Source organism: Thunnus maccoyii, chromosome 3 (genome assembly GCF_910596095.1).
Source record: "Thunnus maccoyii chromosome 3, fThuMac1.1, whole genome shotgun sequence".
Taxonomy (NCBI): Eukaryota; Metazoa; Chordata; class Actinopteri; order Scombriformes; family Scombridae; genus Thunnus; species Thunnus maccoyii.
Window position 1 is genome coordinate 16,756,310 of NC_056535.1, and position 18,239 is coordinate 16,774,548.

The following is an 18,239-nucleotide window of genomic DNA, read 5'->3' on the forward strand; positions in this document are numbered from 1 at the left end:
TGTAACCTGTGGGACGCCCCAATTGGACGCCTCACTGTACCGTCATATTAGTAAGTATGCCTATATGGAAGCTAATTTCAGCCAGAAAAAAAAGAAAGGCATGATGAAAATAAAAATACTCATAGTAAGTCCAAATGATGACATACTAATTCAAATGTTTGACTTAAGTCAAAATAAAATTATCAACAGAGTTGGAGTGGCAATAATTATTTGCAAGTCAGAGCAGCAATTTTTTGAGAAGGGTGTATCTACAGTCTTGCCGACCTACACGACAGACCCCCCAGACCCCTAACCCTAATCCTAACCATCTCGCTGCTCATGCCTAAACCTAACCAAGTAGGTGTGTCATGTAGTAAAGTGTGTGTGTGGAGGTACTGCGATAGACCGCAGATAGACCTAGTTGAATTTTTTTTTTCACTTATTGCTCTCACTGGCCAAGGGGAAGAGTAAATGTCCATAGTTGTGTAATAACATCTTTGCAGACCAGAAGCCAACACTGCATGGACTGGTTCCAGTTCACACCCTGCAAATCTGTCATTAAATGACATTAAATCCAAAATGTATGCATAGGACTACAAAACAATAGCACATGAAAGCAGCCCACAGCTATAATACATATGACACCCTGCACATGTCCAGGCCAATCATGTTATATGTGTTGTTGACAAAAGGTATGTCAGCAGCACTAACCAGTGCACATTTCTTAAAGGCTGTCATTCATGGCAGCATTAGAGATGAAATGATGGTTGATCATTTTATCAGTTTTCGAGACCATCCCAAACTCAATCTTTTGTTGTTGAATATGATTGGCTGAGGGAGAGAGGGAGACCTGGAGATAGACATGAGTAAGATGAAAGCCATAGAACCACAAGGGAAAGACCTTCGAAGTCCTAATAGCCTGAATGATACTGGATTTTTGAGGTGGAATATCAATATTGATATTTGAGAGTTTGAAAAATTTATTTTTTTTATATAAACACATAATTTTTGATAAGGATTTCTTAATTATTACTTTTTAAAGAATTGTGAGCAAGATATTTAGCAGGACATTTTACAGCTGAAAATTAAACATGTCAGTGCTCTCTGGTGGAAAAACTATTTAATGGAGAGACTGGAATTACCTCAGACATATTTTTGGCATTGTGCTGCAATTTCTTGTTACTTATTGCCCGACATATACACTAATACCCATTTATCTGCAATGAAGCTAATATCAACCAATATATTGGCCCATAGCCCCTAACAAATTACTATATGATTCAAAATTTTGACTTAATATCTAATTCGGATTTAATAAATCTAATAATTTTAACTAAGCAAGGCGAAATCTTGATTTAACATTTCATAATTTTGATTTAATAAATTCCACCTATTTAATCTATTTCATTTTTTCATGTTGGCATTGGCCTCCGTACATTTTAAATGCAGTGAGACATGCAGGGTAATACAGAGAACAATAAGCAATGAATAACAGAAAAAGTAACGATTTATAAAAGAAACAAATTAAAGAACAACAAATGCACTAATACCATGAGTTAATATTGTAAAATATTGCTGCTGTAGGTCAAATGTGGAAAGTAACTGAGGGGACACAGATTTATTTCAGCAGTACCTACTGATAACTGTTTATTTCAGGGCAGGCACAGTTCATTCATTTTGCTGAAAATTATGCTACAACACGTTAGTTTGGGAAGAATATCCTGTTTTCTTGGAAAACAAAATTGTTCGTTAACTTCGTAAATCAAGACGTTGGTAAGTAAACCAGTAGTTATTAGTCAATAAACTAACGTTAGTAAGGCGAAGACGGAGGCAGGAATCAGTGAAGCATCTTGATCAACTGTACTCTCCGACGTGAGTGCACAGGTACAACGCTCTGGGGTTGTGCATGTTTACTGACACGGCGTATACCGGAAAGACTCTGTATATTATTAGCAAGTCCAGGAAGACCTAACCCCGCCCAACAACGGGCAAGTTGTTTAAAAAAAACACGCAGGCCTGAGGCTAGAAACTTAGAGACCGTCTAAAACATGTTGTAACGTTGAACGAAGCGCCCCTTTTAACAGCACAAGAGTGAAACCAGTTATCAGAGTCACCTATAAAGGAGCTACATACAAACCCCATATTTGATTTCTTCGATATTCTCAGACGTATGGGGCATTTATTTCTAGCTGCCATCCTTGTTAGCTTGCTAAACTAAATGAAGAGGATCCCTTACTGCGGTTGATGACGTGCGCAGCACATTGGCGCGGAATTACGTTTTGTAACTGCTGACTGAGGGTGAAGTGAAGTCGTCTGTGGACTCGTCTACCTATAAAAAGTATGTCTCACTCTTATCCTTCTGAATGATCTGGACAGTCAAACAACAGAACCTCGATATAGCACTAACTGTTACATATAAGGGATGTCATGTTATTGTAATTGAATTACTGAGCTAACTAGCTACTGTATGTTTGCTGTATACGTAACATTATGAAGTGACTCGTTACTTATTGAACGTGCAACAACACGTTCGCTTGTTACTGTGGATGCTAACCTTGTCCTTCAATTAAAGTTTTGACCTTTATAATCCATCAGATGATGCGCAAAAAGCGACGCTCATCTGTGGATAAGGGCGAGGGAGCAGCTGCTACAACCACTAGTAAGTTTTATGTCACATCACATTGTTTTGATTTTTTGCCAGTAACGTACAGGGTCTAAGTGATGTCCATCATCTAGCCCACCAGAAACGTTATGTCTAAATGCAAATTAGATATTTCAGGAGCATGACATAGTGTGACAGGAACACTGCATGTTTCATAACTCAGCGATTCTCAAAGTGGGGTCAGGGGACCCCCAGGGGTCTTTGAGGGGGTTCCATTGGGTCCCCAGTAAAAGGGGAATAATTTATTTTCACTATAATTCCATCCATAAGTAACACAATGACAGAATGTATGACGACTTTGGTCATGGGTTTCATACACTTTCTGTAATAAAACATTTAAAGCAAATGTCTTATCAGATGGGGGAACCTGGGACAAAACCTTATCAAATGGGTGTCCGTGGTCTAATTTGTGTCAGTTTAGGGATCCTTGACATGAAAAAGAACCATTGTGACAACTCACTGAGATTAACTTAACAACCAACTTGACAACAACAACACCTCATCCCATTCCTTTCATGAAACATCAACATCCTGGCTAACTAATTTCTTACATGAGAAGCCATGTAGTTGATTTCCACTTGATACTGTTTTTTTGTGAAGGGTTTATTCTCTTCTCTACATAGAAGTAAAGAAGAGTCGCAGTGCTGGTGGGAAGCAGAAGGAAGCTGTTGCAGAAGAGACTAATGAAAGTGTATTTGGCGTGTTTCTGCGAGGGGCAGGTGTCACCTTGAAACAAGGTGCCACATCCAACGAGATTGGTAAATGCCGTCAGTCCAAGTTTTAAAACACACCAGGCCAGTAAATAAAATCAGCCATTCACTTGCATCTGTATCTTTTCCCCCTCTAGCTGTCGATCAAGTAGTTTTCCAAAAAAGGATACAGCAACAACTACAGAAGAGTCCCCGATACCCTGGTGTGAGTATATGCACCATCCCATGAATTTGTTATTCAGTTACTTGAGTTTCATTGCCATTTCATTGCTCAGATTGTACAAGAATTCATCAGCGGTTTGGAGTCTCATATTGAGGATCCTGAGAGGTTTAGAAATTGCCTCCTCCCATGTGTTCCACGATTGCCTGATGGAGACTCCAGGTAACTGTTATAAAGAAAGGCAATCTCTTGCCATACTAAGCTCATGCTAGGAGTTTGTATTGTTTAACAAACTGACATATTTTCCTCTGTGTTGTAGTTGTGTCAGCTCATTTCAGGAAAGTCTGCTCCGCATGCTGTTGGGGATTGAAATGCTACAGGTATGATTGTCTTCATAGATTCTGCTGAACATAACTGCATTGCCGTGTCACAAAGGATGCTTTCTGCTATACAGCATACACGTGTTTTGTGCAAAGTAAAAAAAATTCCACACACATTACATCTGTATCTCAAATCCTTAATCATCTGCTTTTCTCTTTTATGTAGACTTTGATAATTAACACCTTGCTTGAGAAACTCCCTGAATTTATGTTGGATGGGTCAGTATTTCATGAGTTTATTTGACCTTTTTTTTTTTTTTACACAAGTTTTTCCATTGGGTTATTTTTCTAAAGGTGATCTTGTTCTGTCTCTCCTAGTGCTGGCGATGGCGGTCTCAGTGTTCCTTGCATAATTATTAACCAGCTGAAATGGCTAGACAGAGTTGTGGACAGCAAGGTAGTCATTTCTGTGATGATGGGGTTTGTTGCATGTACAGTAGTCACAAACACGACAAGGTGTTTTTATTTTTGCTGATCTGTCACATTTAGCTCTGTAATTATGTATTTCTTCTTCAAATCAGTCACCACCAAATTGTTTATGGTGGTGTGCTTGTTTATTTTCTTTGTGTCCTGTTAATTGCAGGAGTTGGCAGCTAAGCTCATGGAGCTGGTGTCTGTTGCACCGGTGGAGGTTCAGCGTGACATCATCACCAGTCTGCCAGAGATACTGGAGGACTCCCAGCACAATGACATAGCCAGGGAGCTCAAGTATGTACAGTAAACCTTTACTACAGATCTGCAGCTGCCTGTTATCTGTGGTTTCAACGTTGCTGAATATACCATCATTATCTCACATCACATCATATTCTCTGTAGCTCTTTACTCCAGGAGAACACTCAGTTGACTGTGCCCATCCTGGATGCCCTCTCTAGTCTGAACCTCAGCTCCTCATTACTGACAGAGGTAGCTCACACACTCTTACACTCATGTTTGATGAAATATTGAAGGCGTCATGGATGTTACTGTGCTGTCTTAGAACAACTGTCTAGTCTGTTAATTGTGGAAATTAAGGCGTGTTTAATCAAACTTTCTTGCATTTTATATTTCCCCCTGACTGTGGTGCTTAAGAACTAATAATAATAATAATGCACTTGTAACTGATATCTCAGGTTCGTGGAGCAGTTATGACCACTTTGGCTGCTGTGCAACTGGAAGACCTGCCTGTGGTGGTCAAATTCATCCTGCACTCTGTCTCAACCTCTGATGCGTATGAGGTCAGAGCTCCGAGTCATGTCCACAGCATTTTGCATTTAAAAAAACATAACCTATCAATTGGTGTTTTTCTACTGCCTGTTTATATTTTGAAGTCAAGAAGTTTGGTGTTTTCTTGTTGGCAGGTGGTGTGTAACCTTCGTAAGAAGCTGGAGCTGGAGCATTGTGTTCTCCCTCCCGTGCTGCAGGCATCCCAGAGCCGTCTGAAGAACAAAGGAGCGGCAGTGTAAGATGACAGAGATTCTAGTTGTCTCACAGCTATACGTCAATACATGTTGTGGGGAATCTACAGTGTTTTGAAGTAGGCCAGCAGGTTCTGTGATCTAATAAGTCTGGTTTTGTAACAGGTCGGCTTCTACACCAGCAGCTTGCAGCAGCCAGGACAGTATTACATTGATATTGGACGGCATCAAGTCAGCTGTGCGATTCCAGAAAACCATATCTGAAGCTTGGCTCAAGGTGGGAAATTGATTAGTTTTTAAGCCCTCTTTCTTTAATTGATCAATAGATGCTGACACTTTTGAATTTTAGAGAGACCAACAGTCTCAGTTGTAGTGTTGCTGACTATACTTTTACTGTTCTTAATAGGCAATAGAGTCTGTGGATGATGTGGAGGACCATAAGGTGAGTGGCGTCTCCTCTGTTCAGGGTATCCCATAAGAAATGGGTTATTGTAGGTGCTTAGATTCCATTGTGGATGGATGTTTCCACAGTGGTTTATAAAATTTTAAAACATTTTGGCTATTGTGCAGGAAGTGTGGATACTTACAGGAAAATACTGTCTTTCACTTCTCATCCACATAGACATTTGGATTTGATGATGAAAGAATCATTTATTATATGTAGACACACCCAGTTAACAGTTTTATTTCTCAGCCCTTATTGGCATACATCACACTGTACACTGACTACTGTTTTCAGATTTATTCACAAAGTTTGGACTTGGAGAAAATTTGACATTTGAAGATCAAAAAGATGTAGAAAACCTTTTTAATGTATCACATTTGTGTGTATCTGTATATCTACATCTCTTTTTAAAATGTTCTCTGCCATGTCAGGTAATAGATCTGCTGGTGCTGTTCATCCTCCACTCCACCAATGCCAACCAGAGCCGGCGAGGGGCAGAGAGGGTGCTGAAGGTCAAAGTGAGGACTGGACAGATCCAGGAGGCGCTTCTACAAAAGACCTTCAGGGACTACATTCAGGTGGGTTACTCTGCTGACATACAAGGTTATGAGTTTGTGTGAACAGTGAAGTGCAGTACGCTATATTGTTTTACTGATGTGATGATTCTTTGTCGTTACTTATGGTACCGTAGGTCATGCGAGGGTATTTCCCCTCTATCCTGGCCCTGGCTCAGAGTTTGTTGCACTCCCCTGACCCCTGCGTGGTACCTTTTGGTGGACACATGTACCGACACTCATTCACTGCGTTTGACTCTTACTGCCAACAGGTAAGTTTGGGATACATTTTTGAACATGCATAAGTGTGTCTATCTGTTTTTTGGATATTTAAATGTATCTAGGTCATTTTCATAGCATCCTGTGCAATCATTTAGGAGGTGGTGGGCTCTTTGGTGACTCATGTGTGCAGCGGTGTGGGTGGGGAGGTGGACATGGCCCTGGAGCTGCTCTCTGGCCTGGTTACAGAAAAACCCTCAGAAATGGCACTGTATGCTGTTTTTGTCAAGGTAAGGAGGTGATCACTTACCTTTATCCCACATGATTGTCATAATAAGGTGCAGTATCATACCATTGTGTTTGGATTAGTTTTTAGCTGACCTTTATATTTGATACAGGGAATCTTGGACTACATGGACAACCTCACGCCACAGCAGATCCGCAGACTCTTCCACCTTCTGAGCAGATTGGCATTTGGGCAACAGCAGCAGGGAGCTCACATCCAGGTGCACAGTCACACTGTCTTTTTATTCAAACACTGTTCAGGCCTTTTCTTGTCATCATTCCACCTCTGACCCACCTCTGTCATTCATTTCCTCCCCTCAGGATGACATGCACATAGTCATCCGCAAACAGCTCTCCAGCACCGTGCCCAAATACAAGCGCATTGGCATCATCGGTGCCGTCATGATAGTAGGCAGCATGGGGGCCCTCAGGTAAGGACTTTTTCTCACAGGCATTAGATAAACAAGTATTTCTCATGTTTCAATTTAACTCTCTGTCTCCTCCCAGGCCTAAAGCTGAGTCACAGAACGGGTCGTTACCCCAGGAAACACTGAGACAGGTACGTATTAGATGTTAAAATGATCCGAATAAAAAATGTATACGTAGCAGGATCATTTTAGGTATATTTTTAGGAGTTTTTATTTGTACTTTGTTTTATACTTTTATTTCAGTATAATATTCCTTTGAGATTTCAATTGGGATTTTACTTACAGCTGATATCCATAACTTTTGCTACATTCAGGTATTTCATGAACATATTACTAAAAGAATTTCAGAACAGGTTACTCTATTATTGTAATCTGTATTGTCCAATAAAAGATTAAGTTATATTCATTCTTTTCAGATTTTCAATGAACCTGAGTAAGACTGAAAACCTACCTGCCTGTAAATAAAAAAATCAATTTCAAAACAATAGGATTTATAAGAAGACAAGATGGCTTTCTTTCACTTTTTTGCCAATAATATTTTTTATAACTTTGATAATAATGTTTATATGATTTACATTTGCTACCGAGGGGGGTTGGGGTAGGATCAGTGCACCTCAGGGTATATAGTAAGTAAAGAAATAACCCTCAGTTGATGGATGTGGACATGTGTTCAAGCACCTGTATCAACACATATCCATCCTGCTTAAGTACAGAGTCATCAGATACTAGAACACCAGTTGTTCAACCATTGCTGAACCTGCGCTTTGACTTCCCTGCAAAAAAAGGAATTTCCATGTTGCAAATTTCAAAATGTCACATTGTTATTATTAATTGAGCTAAGGTTTGAGGAAAATTATCTCCATTCTAGTTATTGAACACCGTATGATTGCAACTGCAAGTTCCTGGTAGATAAACACATACGTGTGTTGTTTGTTGTAGGTGACGGCCCTGTTGGAACTGGTGCAGTCGAGCAGTGAAAGCTCACCTGAGGCTGCAGCTCTGTACTATGATGAACTGGCCAACCTAATACTGACCTCTATGCTGGACCCACAGGTGCAGGTGTGTCTCAAACTAACATTCATCATGCTTCTTATCTGAAGGCTCTTTTAATCTCTTGTTTTATAACTGCGTGTCTACTAAATTTTTCAATTGAATATAGATACCATTACTGATATGCTGTCAGCTTTACAATATGCAGCTTTACAACTACTGCATGATTAAGCATTTTGGTCCTGTTATCTTCCTCATGCCAACAGGAAATGATTGGAAAGAGTGTCTTGGATGACTTCCAAGAAGACTTTGTGGTGGATCTAGGACCAGACATAACAGGGTTAGTGATGGGCAGCTTGCAGTATTAGAAGTTACTTGTTTCAACGTGCTAATTACTATGAATAGCGTCATTAATTTTTCCTGTCTGTTTGTCTCAGTTCCTTCCCATTCCCAGTCCGTTTGATGTACAACCTGGATGAGGACGAGAGTCAGGGAGGCATTGCCATCAACCTGATGCCTCTACTGGCCAAAGACCTCCAGAACAAAGGAGAGCAGCAGAGTCAAATCAAGAAGGCACACAAGTCAGTCGCCCCACTCCCACCTCCTTTAGCAAGTTTATGTAATCAGGGGGATTAGATTTGTTTCTCACTGTATTTTCTCTCTGCAGGCGAGTGTCACCTCTCTGTCTGTCTCCGTTTTTTCGTCTCCTGAGGCTGTGTGAGGAGAAACGGCACCAGGGAGACCTAGAGGAAATTGATGCCCTGCTTGGTGAGGAAGTTGCACATTTCTCATTGGAAACCAGTTTGTTCTCATTTCTGTGGCTGTAAAATGATATCTGCCTGTGTGTTTGCATTTTCTGGATCACAGGCTGCTCTCTGGTCCTGACAGACATGGATATAGTAGAAAAAATAGAGAGCCTGTCAAAAGCTGAGAGGGATTTCCTCTGTACTTTGCTCTTTCACACCATCAACTGGTTCAGAGAGGTAACTTTGTATGTTTGATTTGTACAAAAATTTGCATAAAAGTAATTTGTGTTGAGAGCTGTGTTTTACTGGTGTGTTGTGATAGGTCATAAACGCCTTCTGTCGGCAAAAAGAAACTGAGATGAAGATGAAAGTGATGACTCGTCTGCAGAACATCACCTACCTTCAGTCACTGTTGGAGAGGGCTCTGGCAGGTGTGTATTTAATCCACCTTAATAATACCTTGAGGTCTCAAAATCTTCCCATTATGCTCTGTGCCCCTGCTAAGAGTTTTAAAATGAAATACTTTGTATACATTTGTGTTTCAGGAACACCTGGCTATGTTCCACCTCTTGCTAACTTTGATGGAGAAAGCACAGATGGGATTATACTTAGTTCCACTGCTCCTGTGAATAAGGCAAAGAAAGGTAACCATAAACCATAGAGGATATTTTATCCTATTTTCCTTATAAAACCAAATACTCTGGATAAGGAAAAAAGCACTAACATAACTGTCTAACTCACATGTGTTGTTAAGATGGCTCAGGAAAGAAGAGGAAGGCTCCTGGTAAGAATTCCTCAGGTAACAACTCTCAACTTGAGGAGGGGATGGAGGCAGATGAAACCCAGCAGGTAAACTTTGACCTCTCACTTTAATCTGTGTCTAATGTTCATTTAACTGAACGGAAAAAGCTGATTGTGCTTGTTCTGAAGGAGCAGCCAGAGAAGGAGAAGGAGAAGGAGAAGGAGGTCCGGCAGGGGGTCAGTCTGGTGTCCTACCGGCAATTTTTCAGGGAGCTGGACATGGAAGTGCTTAGTGTGCTGCAGTGTGGCTTGCTGTCCCGCTCGCTTCTGGACTCTGAGCTCAACACCAAGGTAAGACAAGATTAGTTTTTTCCTGATTAAAGAGCCTACGACCCACTTGTTTGCTAATTTGATTTGAATTTTAAATCAAATTGTGTCCGGGGATTACACCTCAGAGGGTAACTGCTCAGCTAGCCTCTGATACTAAAATTACTTTTTAAGCAGCAGCATTCAAATTCATTTGGATTGTAGTAGAATCATTGTCATTTATGCCAGTGAAGAGTAATAACTAATACACATTTTGAAATCTCCTGTAATAATACTACTTTATGTAGGTGCGAGAGGAGGTCCTGCTGGGTCCTGCTGAGCTGGTTTTCCTGCTAGAGGATATGCTTCGCAAACTGGAGTTCTGTCTCACAGCTGTACCTGCCAAGAGAGCTCCTTTCCTAAAGGTACGGGAAAAAGCAAATGCATATAGAGTGAGCATACAGGTGATAAACACAGATCAGAAAAAAACAAAAATTTCCAATCTTGTGTGAGAATGTGCAAGTCTTTGAAAGGTGTGGCATTGAGAAAAACTGTTGCTCTGTCACATTACACATTTTAGGTTGTCATTGATTTAAACTTATTATAAAATGCATTATTGTTTTCCTAGATTTTCTGATGCAGCAATTAAGGCCTGAAGAATGTAAACTGTCTGAATCTGTCCTTAGTCACCCATGATAAGACATGAAGAAGTTCTTAGTGTCAATGGCATTTAGTTACAACAGTATAAAACTCCAACATGTAAGATTATATGAGCCAAAACTTTGTGAAATATTTTGTTGTGTAGGGAAGGACCGATAAGAGTGTGGGCTTCTCACACCTACAACAGAGGAGTTCCAAGGATATTGCTTCCTGCTGTGTTCAGCTGCTGCCGGCCCTCTGCTCACACTTGGAGAACTGTCACAACCATTTTCAGGTACAAAATTGTTTACCCTCCGGAGTTATAAGTGAAGGCAACATCTTTTTCTTTCAACTCTCTTATATGCTATATTGATTTTTTTTTTTTCTTCACAGACATTGCTGTCTGAGAACAACGGTGTCGTGGATGGACCTGCCACAGATATTCAGGAGCACCAGCTCATGTCATCAGGCTATCAGCTGCTCCTACAGGTCCTGAATACCACCTTCAGCTGGTGAGGAGGAGTAACACCACAGATTTCCATGTCAGATTTTAAATATTTTAGCTATGGAGCATTAGAGCGGTATTCCTTTGTATCAGTGTATCTCTGGCTCCTGTTAAGTTTGGTCCCTGATATGTGTGATATTCACCGGTCAGGTCTGGATTCAGCCAGCCAGGCCAGCGCAGCTTACTGAAGAAGGCTCTGGGAGTTTTGGCTGAACGACTCAAAGAGGGAGGTGCTGAGATGAACATGGAGCAGCTTGTAAAGTGAGTAATAAAGGTTAAGAGTTGGAAAGTATAAACCTCTATATATCATACTTAAAAAAAAAAAAAAAAAGTTATTCAGTTTTTGTGACCTTTTCACTGCAACAAGGCAAATATTGCTTACAATGCTCAAAAAATAACAACTGCAGGATATATCGCACAATTCTCTTAATGACTAAATATCAAAAGAAGAGCCATTCTTTAAGTGCAACTGTAACCAATTCTGCAGTAGTCATAGAAATAAATCTATTATTTAATAATAGATTAAATGGGCCCAGCAAAGAACCAGGCACATTGACAAAATGTTCTAACAGGGAGCACATTTGTGTTTTTGCGCGATGACGGAATAAAATGTATTTATGTCCACTTTTTGCTTTGTTCAGACACAGCTTCAAGTACCTGCTGAACTTCCGCAGCACAATGCCGAGTCTCAGCACAGCGTTGTGTCTCTCCCAGCTTCTGTCCACTGTGTCAGAGAGAGGAGGGAACCCTGCTGCCTACAGAGAGCAGACCGGTCAGTCTGATATGTTGCCCCTTTTAAATCCACTTGTCTACTATCCAGTGAACTGTGGTGACAATTGGCTGGTTTTTCTTCTTAGCTTCCCTTGCACGACGTTTCCTGAGCCAAGAGTGGGTGACAGCCAGCGGTGAGAAGGAGCGAGGGAACAAATTCAATGAAGCACTTCAGACTCTCCTACGGTGTGTCTGCATGACATAAATGCACAAAACAAAGAAAAGTTATATGTATAGTGCAAACAACATGCTTGTGTGTATACATCAAACGAAGTCCGTAGTGTGATGTGGAAATAATTCATCAAATTGACGGATTTAAATGTTTATGTAGAATAAAAAGGTGCTCAGGAGCATCATCTGTATAAAAGCTAGCCTCTGTGTTTATGAGTCTGTTATATGGTTGCATGTGTGGTATTATTTCAATGCAAACTGCTTAGAGAAATTACCCATTGACTATGTGGTGCATGATTCAACAGTGGGCAGTGCAAACAGCAAACAAACAACACATATCTACATTTTTAATCGTAATGTCTGTATCTGTTCTTTGCTCTCTGCAGCGTCTACCTGGTGCATGTCGATGATATTCTGAAGGCAGTGGAGGAAATAGCTGGAGAAGGAATCCCTGAGCTCCTCAATGCATCCAAAGATGATATGAGCTCTGCATCCTGGCCCACTCTCAACAGGTAGATTTCCCCCCATCCTCATCACCATCAGTCCTCTGTGTTTACCGTAGTTATCTTGGGGTAAAATGGAAAGTTGTTTGTGAGTGATTATACAACAGAAGCTTCAGCCAAGCAGATAGATCGATCCATGTGTTCCCACCATCCTGCTTTGGTACTAACAGTAGCACTTAGTTGCATCACCATGTAATTGTAATTACAATAAATCAGCCATAGCAGAGGTATATTCAGCCATATTGTTATTATTCTGTCGTTCATTCTTTCATCACTTTTTTCTCTTTCAGGCAGACATTCCTGGTTTTCTATAAAGTGTTGATGGCAGAGCTGGAAAAAGCTGTCCGGAAGATTCCAGCTGGCAAAATCAGTGACAACACGGAGGTCAGCCACTAGGTGTTGCACTTCACAATGTTTTCTCTTTGTTTGTAACTGCAACTTTCCAGCCTGCAGAGTATTTTGAGTGTGCAGTATGAATTCGTCACGAATAGTCAGTTTCCACAACTGTCTGTTTTTCCAAGTATTGACATGAGTTAGACCACGTTACATGCCCTTCTTCTAGGCCCAGAGTGAGAAGCTGCTGACATGGAACCTGGCTGTCAGAGACTTTCACATCCTGGTCAACCTAGTGAAGGTACATCAGCTGTAAATGTCTAACAAACAGATTTATTTTTTTTACCTATTTCCAGCATTCAGCTACTATTGGGTCAGATGTATGCATACTATTTGAAGGGCCATTGTTATAATCGTCATCATTCAGTTTCATCACTTTTATCTTACCTCATCTTTTTTTCATTAGATTAACAAGTGTTTAAGTGAAGCTCATCTGCTCACCTATTCGTCCTCTAATCTCTTCACACAGGTGTTTGATACTAGGCTGGTGCTCAATGTGTGCCTGAAGGTGAGTTTGCTCTGCATGTCAGGGAAGATTTAACATTCAGGTATAGCTGCTGTGACTTTGTACTAAGGGATTATGATGTTGTTATCGGTAGTACGGCCGCCTTTTCCTGGAGTCTTTCCTGAAGTTGGGAATGCCGCTACTGGACTACAGTTTCAAAAGGCACAAGGTACAAATTAAATTTCTTCTCAGTTACAGTCAGTAAACATCATACTAAGCTGGGTGTCATTGTGAAATTGTGTTTGTAGAAAGTTTAGTTTCTTGACCTCAGTTTTAGTACCTCTGGAAACAACATGCAGTTACAGTAAACTTTACTCATAGTCATTTGCCCTGTTTCTGCTTTAATATAAACAAAAAGTCATCCAACCCGCCCCTCCTGACATTCTGCAGCACTAATCTCATCAATAACACTTACAGTTTACTAATGGTGTTTATACGTGTTGTTATTTAGACAAATATTTAGCCATTATTTTATCAAGACACATTGTATTGTGGCACAACATTATTCAGAAATTCCACAGTGATTAAACAAGACTTTCTCATTTATATTTGAAAAAAAGTATTATTTTTAAATTGTTGTTTGTACAGAAAAAACAGTCTGTGTTTTTGTGTAAAATTAAGTGCTGCCAGTGCATTGACTGTGTGTGATATGACGTCTTTAAGGAGGATGTCCAAAGCCTGCTGAAGACCTTCCAGCTCAGCACCCGGCAGCTGCATCACATGTGCGGACATTCGAAGGTAGCTATAGATTATACCGTTTCTAGCTCATTTCTGTCTATATTTTTAGTTGTAAACATCTCTCTACATACACTAGTGCAGAAGCTACTAATTAAGAAGTTTAAAATATTGCCATTACCTCAGAAAAATAGATATGAGCAGGAGAAAGCTGGGTTTCTGACAGATGAGGAGTAGAGTTTCCTAATGGACCTCACATAGTATAATGTTATTATTTATACTTGTGTAAATGTCATTGTGCAGGGAGTCAAGAGGCAGCAATGTGATCTTTTCTTTTCTCTTATTATTTTTGAAACCTAAAATATCAGCTTCCTACCGGGTAAAGAAGTCTAGACAGTACTGATGATAATGTGCCGGTGTTCATTAACTAAGTAGCCTTGTCATAATGTGTTGGCGCTCAGATTCACCAGGATACAAGCTTGACCAACCACGTTCCCGCTTTGAAGAAGAGTCTTGAGCTGTTTCTTTACAGAGTGAAGGCCATGCTGACACTCAACAACTGTCAGGAGGCGTTTTGGATGGGCAATCTGAAGAATCGCAACCTGAAGGTATCATTTTATTGAAGTTGTATTAATGTGTTTCTGTTTATTTTTGAGCCATGGACTTATAAGAGTGATATATTGTCTGCTGCAGGGTGAAGAGATTCTCTCTCAGAGGTCACAAGAAAGTGAGGAGGAGGAGGAGGAGGAGGAGGAGGAGGAACGTTCATTACCCCCTCAGGAACAGTCAGAGGAAGAGGTACTGTCTATGTCTTCAGAATTTCTAAATTTGTTAAAACTTTTATTGTTTGAATGGATCACAAATGAGAATATTTTATTCATAGTAGTTTAGTTTAATATGAAAAACAAATAGGTTTGGTTCTGTAACATTTTGAGACAATGTGACTTTTACACAATCAGTGGTGAATTGAACAAGAATTAGTTGACAAAACTTAAAATGAACTCAAAACTGCATACACAAATTATTAGGTAATTAGTGCAAATGGTGATGGGTTTCAAAACAACAACCTGGGAAGAGTATGGAGATTTAGGGGCATATAAGAAAATCATGCAATGAGGAAAAAGCTTAAATAATTTATACCAAATTGATTACACCTCTTTTCAAAAACTGAGCAAATATGTAAATAAATAACAGAAAGTGGCTTAAAAGATCGGCAGGACAAGTTTTATCAAGACATAAGCAGCACACAGTAGTAATATGTTAGTTATATAATTCAGCCAAACAGCTTCCTGTCACTGCCGCTGAGTCAGTCAATACTTTGTGAAGTCTTGATATACAGGTCAGTTAACAGGCAGTTGAAAAATGTAGAGGTCAGTGGGCTGATAAGAATAACTGGTAGAGTTCTGTAGCAAGCTAATGATTAGTGGCGGACACAGTTAACAGGGAAACTGTTTAATGTGGTGTCAGTTCCAAGATCCTGTTATCTGTAGTTTTAGGCATTTTTAAGACTTTCTCTTCAACTCTGCTTTATGCAAGCATGTTCATAACTTCAATTTGTCTCATGTGTTTTCCTTCAGGCCCAGGACAGTGACTCTGAGGGAAGTAAGCAGGTCAACAGAATAGAAGATGGTGATCAGGATAGTACAGATGACTCTGATTAACGTTTTCTGATAAAAACATTATTTTAAACTTTTATATTTGGGTCATAAGCCCATTGGTGGATCACTTTTTGAAGTTTCAAATGTCTGAGGGGTTTTGGTGGCTTTTTACATGGACACTTTCCAAATGTATCAAATACTGGTATAGGATCAATTTTATATATATATATATATATATATAAAATCACATTTCTTGTATTCTTATGCATGTGGCAATAATACTGCTGTAAGCACATAAAGGGAGTCATGAGAAGCATTTATGTACTTCCACAGGTTAAAGCATGCCTAATAATTAGGTGTTTTCACAGTGTCATATGTTTTATTCTATTTGTTTGCCAACAAAATAAAGTATTTGTGTTTGTTGAGATTATTTCCATCTGATTTGTCATTTGGTATTAAATATATTCTATTATTATTTTTTGCCACCTGGTTAATTCATTTTAGCCTACCACTGCATAAAAAGCCCCCATAAATGATCATTTAGAGATTTAGAAAAGTGCAGATAATAACCATGAGTTCTGATACTGAAACAAAATGATTTTCCAAGCATCTTCTCAAAACAGTCAAATACTGGTGATGTCTGGGAAGAGAACACCACAGTACACTGATCTTTGTTCCTGATAAATCCCAAAAAAGAGGGACACCACTGATTAGCGTAAACTTAAAAAGAAGGCAAGCAATCTTTGATACACTGAGGTCCTATACATGTAAAAACAGGACTTGATGGTTTAAACTCTTGCCACACAAAAGTTAGGATTGTGAGAAAAGCCTCACTGAGATTAAAAACACATTTTCAAGAGTCAGAGAAACAACACAAGACAGGTAACACAACATATACTGTGTCACAAAATAATCCAAGGTTGTGGTTAGACTGCGAACACTCTTAGAATAAAATTGGCTCATTTTGCTTTCAGCTAATGAATCAAATGAACAACAGACCACTCATCTGTCTCCTTGATGACTCCTGCTAGAGTTAAGGAGATGGTGAAAATCAAGATGTAAACTATTTGGCAGTTGAAAGGAAAATCAACCATAAAACAGCATCTATATGTACTATTCCAGACTATTGAACATTGTCAACATTTCCTGACCGTCTCTCTTATCTGAAAATCAAGGATAAACAGAGATTTATGATACCATTAGGTGCCACTTTATGAAGATGGTATGTTGACGTTGCATTACTGATTGACTGTGGGCTTGTAGAGTATTTGTTGTAGGATTTCCAGGTGTACAATTAGTGAATATCCCCATATCACAGTAAAATCACCACGGCTATGCTATGGGAGTTGTTACATTATTGACTGTCTGTGGAGCAGCTCCTGTATTTGTCTCTAGGTGACATTAAATCACTTAAACAACTCTCTCTGTGTTGATCAAATGCACAATTTGAAACAGAACTGTAGCCTACAATATTATATCAAAAGCATGTTCTAAATCTTCAATCAATCTTGTGTTAGTTTTGTAGGGGTCAAGCAGTGGAAGATCATACTCCTCCCTATAGATGTATTAAGATTATTGTGGGAACACAAAACAGTCAAAGCAGTAATCAGATAACTCAACAGTTGAGAGATGTGCATGAACAGATTTGTGAGTGCAGAGAATTCACTCAGTTCAAAATATGCTCTCATTGTTTTATCCAGCTGTTTTGGCAGATGTGGACGCATACTAATTGTGGGTTGCAACAGAATAAATACCCAACTCTGAGCTCTACTGAGCTTTTTAGCCTCTTTTAGCTCTTTGTTTTGGACTTACATCAAACCTCAAGGGTTATTGAACAGAAAAACAGATCTAAGAGGAGAGTGAGTATTAAATTATTTTTTCTTTCTTTTCTTTTAGTACTGGATTACTGAGGTTGTAATTGGATCCTGTCTTTTTTAAAGAATTGCCACCAAGATCTCTGTAATAGCTATGTAATAGCAACACTGTTTCTAAGTAACCTCAAATTCATATTTGGCACTTGGATTTGGCATTTCTATACTTGAATTTCTCGTTATTTATTGGCCAACATGTACACCAATATCAAGATATCTGCAATAAATGAATATTAGCCGATATATTGGTTTAGCTCTAGTAAGTAGGCAATTGTTTGCTAAGTGTTAGACAAAAGAACTGTGCAATTAAGGTCTGGAAACGATGTGAAGCGGATCCAGAATGAAACTTACCCGACCGTTCTGAATATAATTTGGACCCAGCCTGACTCATGTCCTGTTCTGGTCTTCAACTCATTAAGACCTCTACTGTAGCCTACCATTAAGTGATATGGGGGTAGCTTATTTCGGTGGTCTTCTGCCCTCTAGTGGCTAAAAATCGATCAATGCAGCTTTAAATTTTGCATGTCAGGTACAAATTGACAAAAATTGACAGCACACAGCTTTGAACATTAAATAACACTCCATTGCTAGCAGGACTCTGTCATGCTG

At 39.5% G+C, this 18,239-nt stretch overlaps 1 protein-coding gene across 2 annotated transcripts; it reads left to right on the forward strand.

Annotated features, from left to right (window-relative positions):
- Positions 1-1,967: 1,967 nt before the first annotated feature.
- On the forward strand, positions 1,968-16,189 carry fancd2 (FA complementation group D2). Of its 2 annotated transcripts, none has more exons than XM_042407215.1 (44): positions 1,968-2,317; positions 2,575-2,638; positions 3,265-3,399; positions 3,489-3,556; positions 3,627-3,733; positions 3,831-3,891; positions 4,058-4,110; positions 4,210-4,288; positions 4,475-4,599; positions 4,707-4,794; positions 5,001-5,105; positions 5,229-5,329; positions 5,451-5,562; positions 5,692-5,727; positions 6,162-6,308; positions 6,422-6,556; positions 6,662-6,793; positions 6,902-7,009; positions 7,110-7,219; positions 7,296-7,347; positions 8,156-8,275; positions 8,473-8,546; positions 8,644-8,787; positions 8,874-8,974; positions 9,074-9,189; positions 9,275-9,383; positions 9,498-9,596; positions 9,707-9,801; positions 9,883-10,044; positions 10,308-10,424; positions 10,805-10,933; positions 11,032-11,150; positions 11,294-11,404; positions 11,785-11,915; positions 12,001-12,100; positions 12,472-12,597; positions 12,879-12,972; positions 13,151-13,222; positions 13,451-13,489; positions 13,581-13,655; positions 14,150-14,224; positions 14,623-14,769; positions 14,855-14,959; positions 15,739-16,189. In XM_042407215.1, the coding sequence occupies exons 2-44, from the start codon at positions 2,575-2,577 to the stop codon at positions 15,820-15,822; spliced, it is 4,362 nt and encodes a 1,453-aa protein (XP_042263149.1). In that variant the 5' UTR covers positions 1,968-2,317; the 3' UTR covers positions 15,823-16,189. The 2 variants fall into 2 exon arrangements, with proteins under 2 accessions (XP_042263149.1, XP_042263150.1); XM_042407216.1 differs by having other exon boundaries at positions 9,889-10,044.
- The last annotated feature ends 2,050 nt before the right edge of the window (positions 16,190-18,239 follow it).

Bases quoted from the DNA above. Each gene is read 5' to 3' on its own strand.
- fancd2 (XM_042407215.1), top strand. From the start codon at position 2,575: ATGATGCGCAAAAAGCGACGCTCATCTGTGGATAAGGGCGAGGGAGCA. The intron at 6,309-6,421 runs GTGGGTTACTCT...ATGGTACCGTAG, and splicing joins CCTTCAGGGACTACATTCAG to GTCATGCGAGGGTATTTCCC. The intron at 12,598-12,878 runs GTAGATTTCCCC...TTTCTCTTTCAG, and splicing joins TCCTGGCCCACTCTCAACAG to GCAGACATTCCTGGTTTTCT.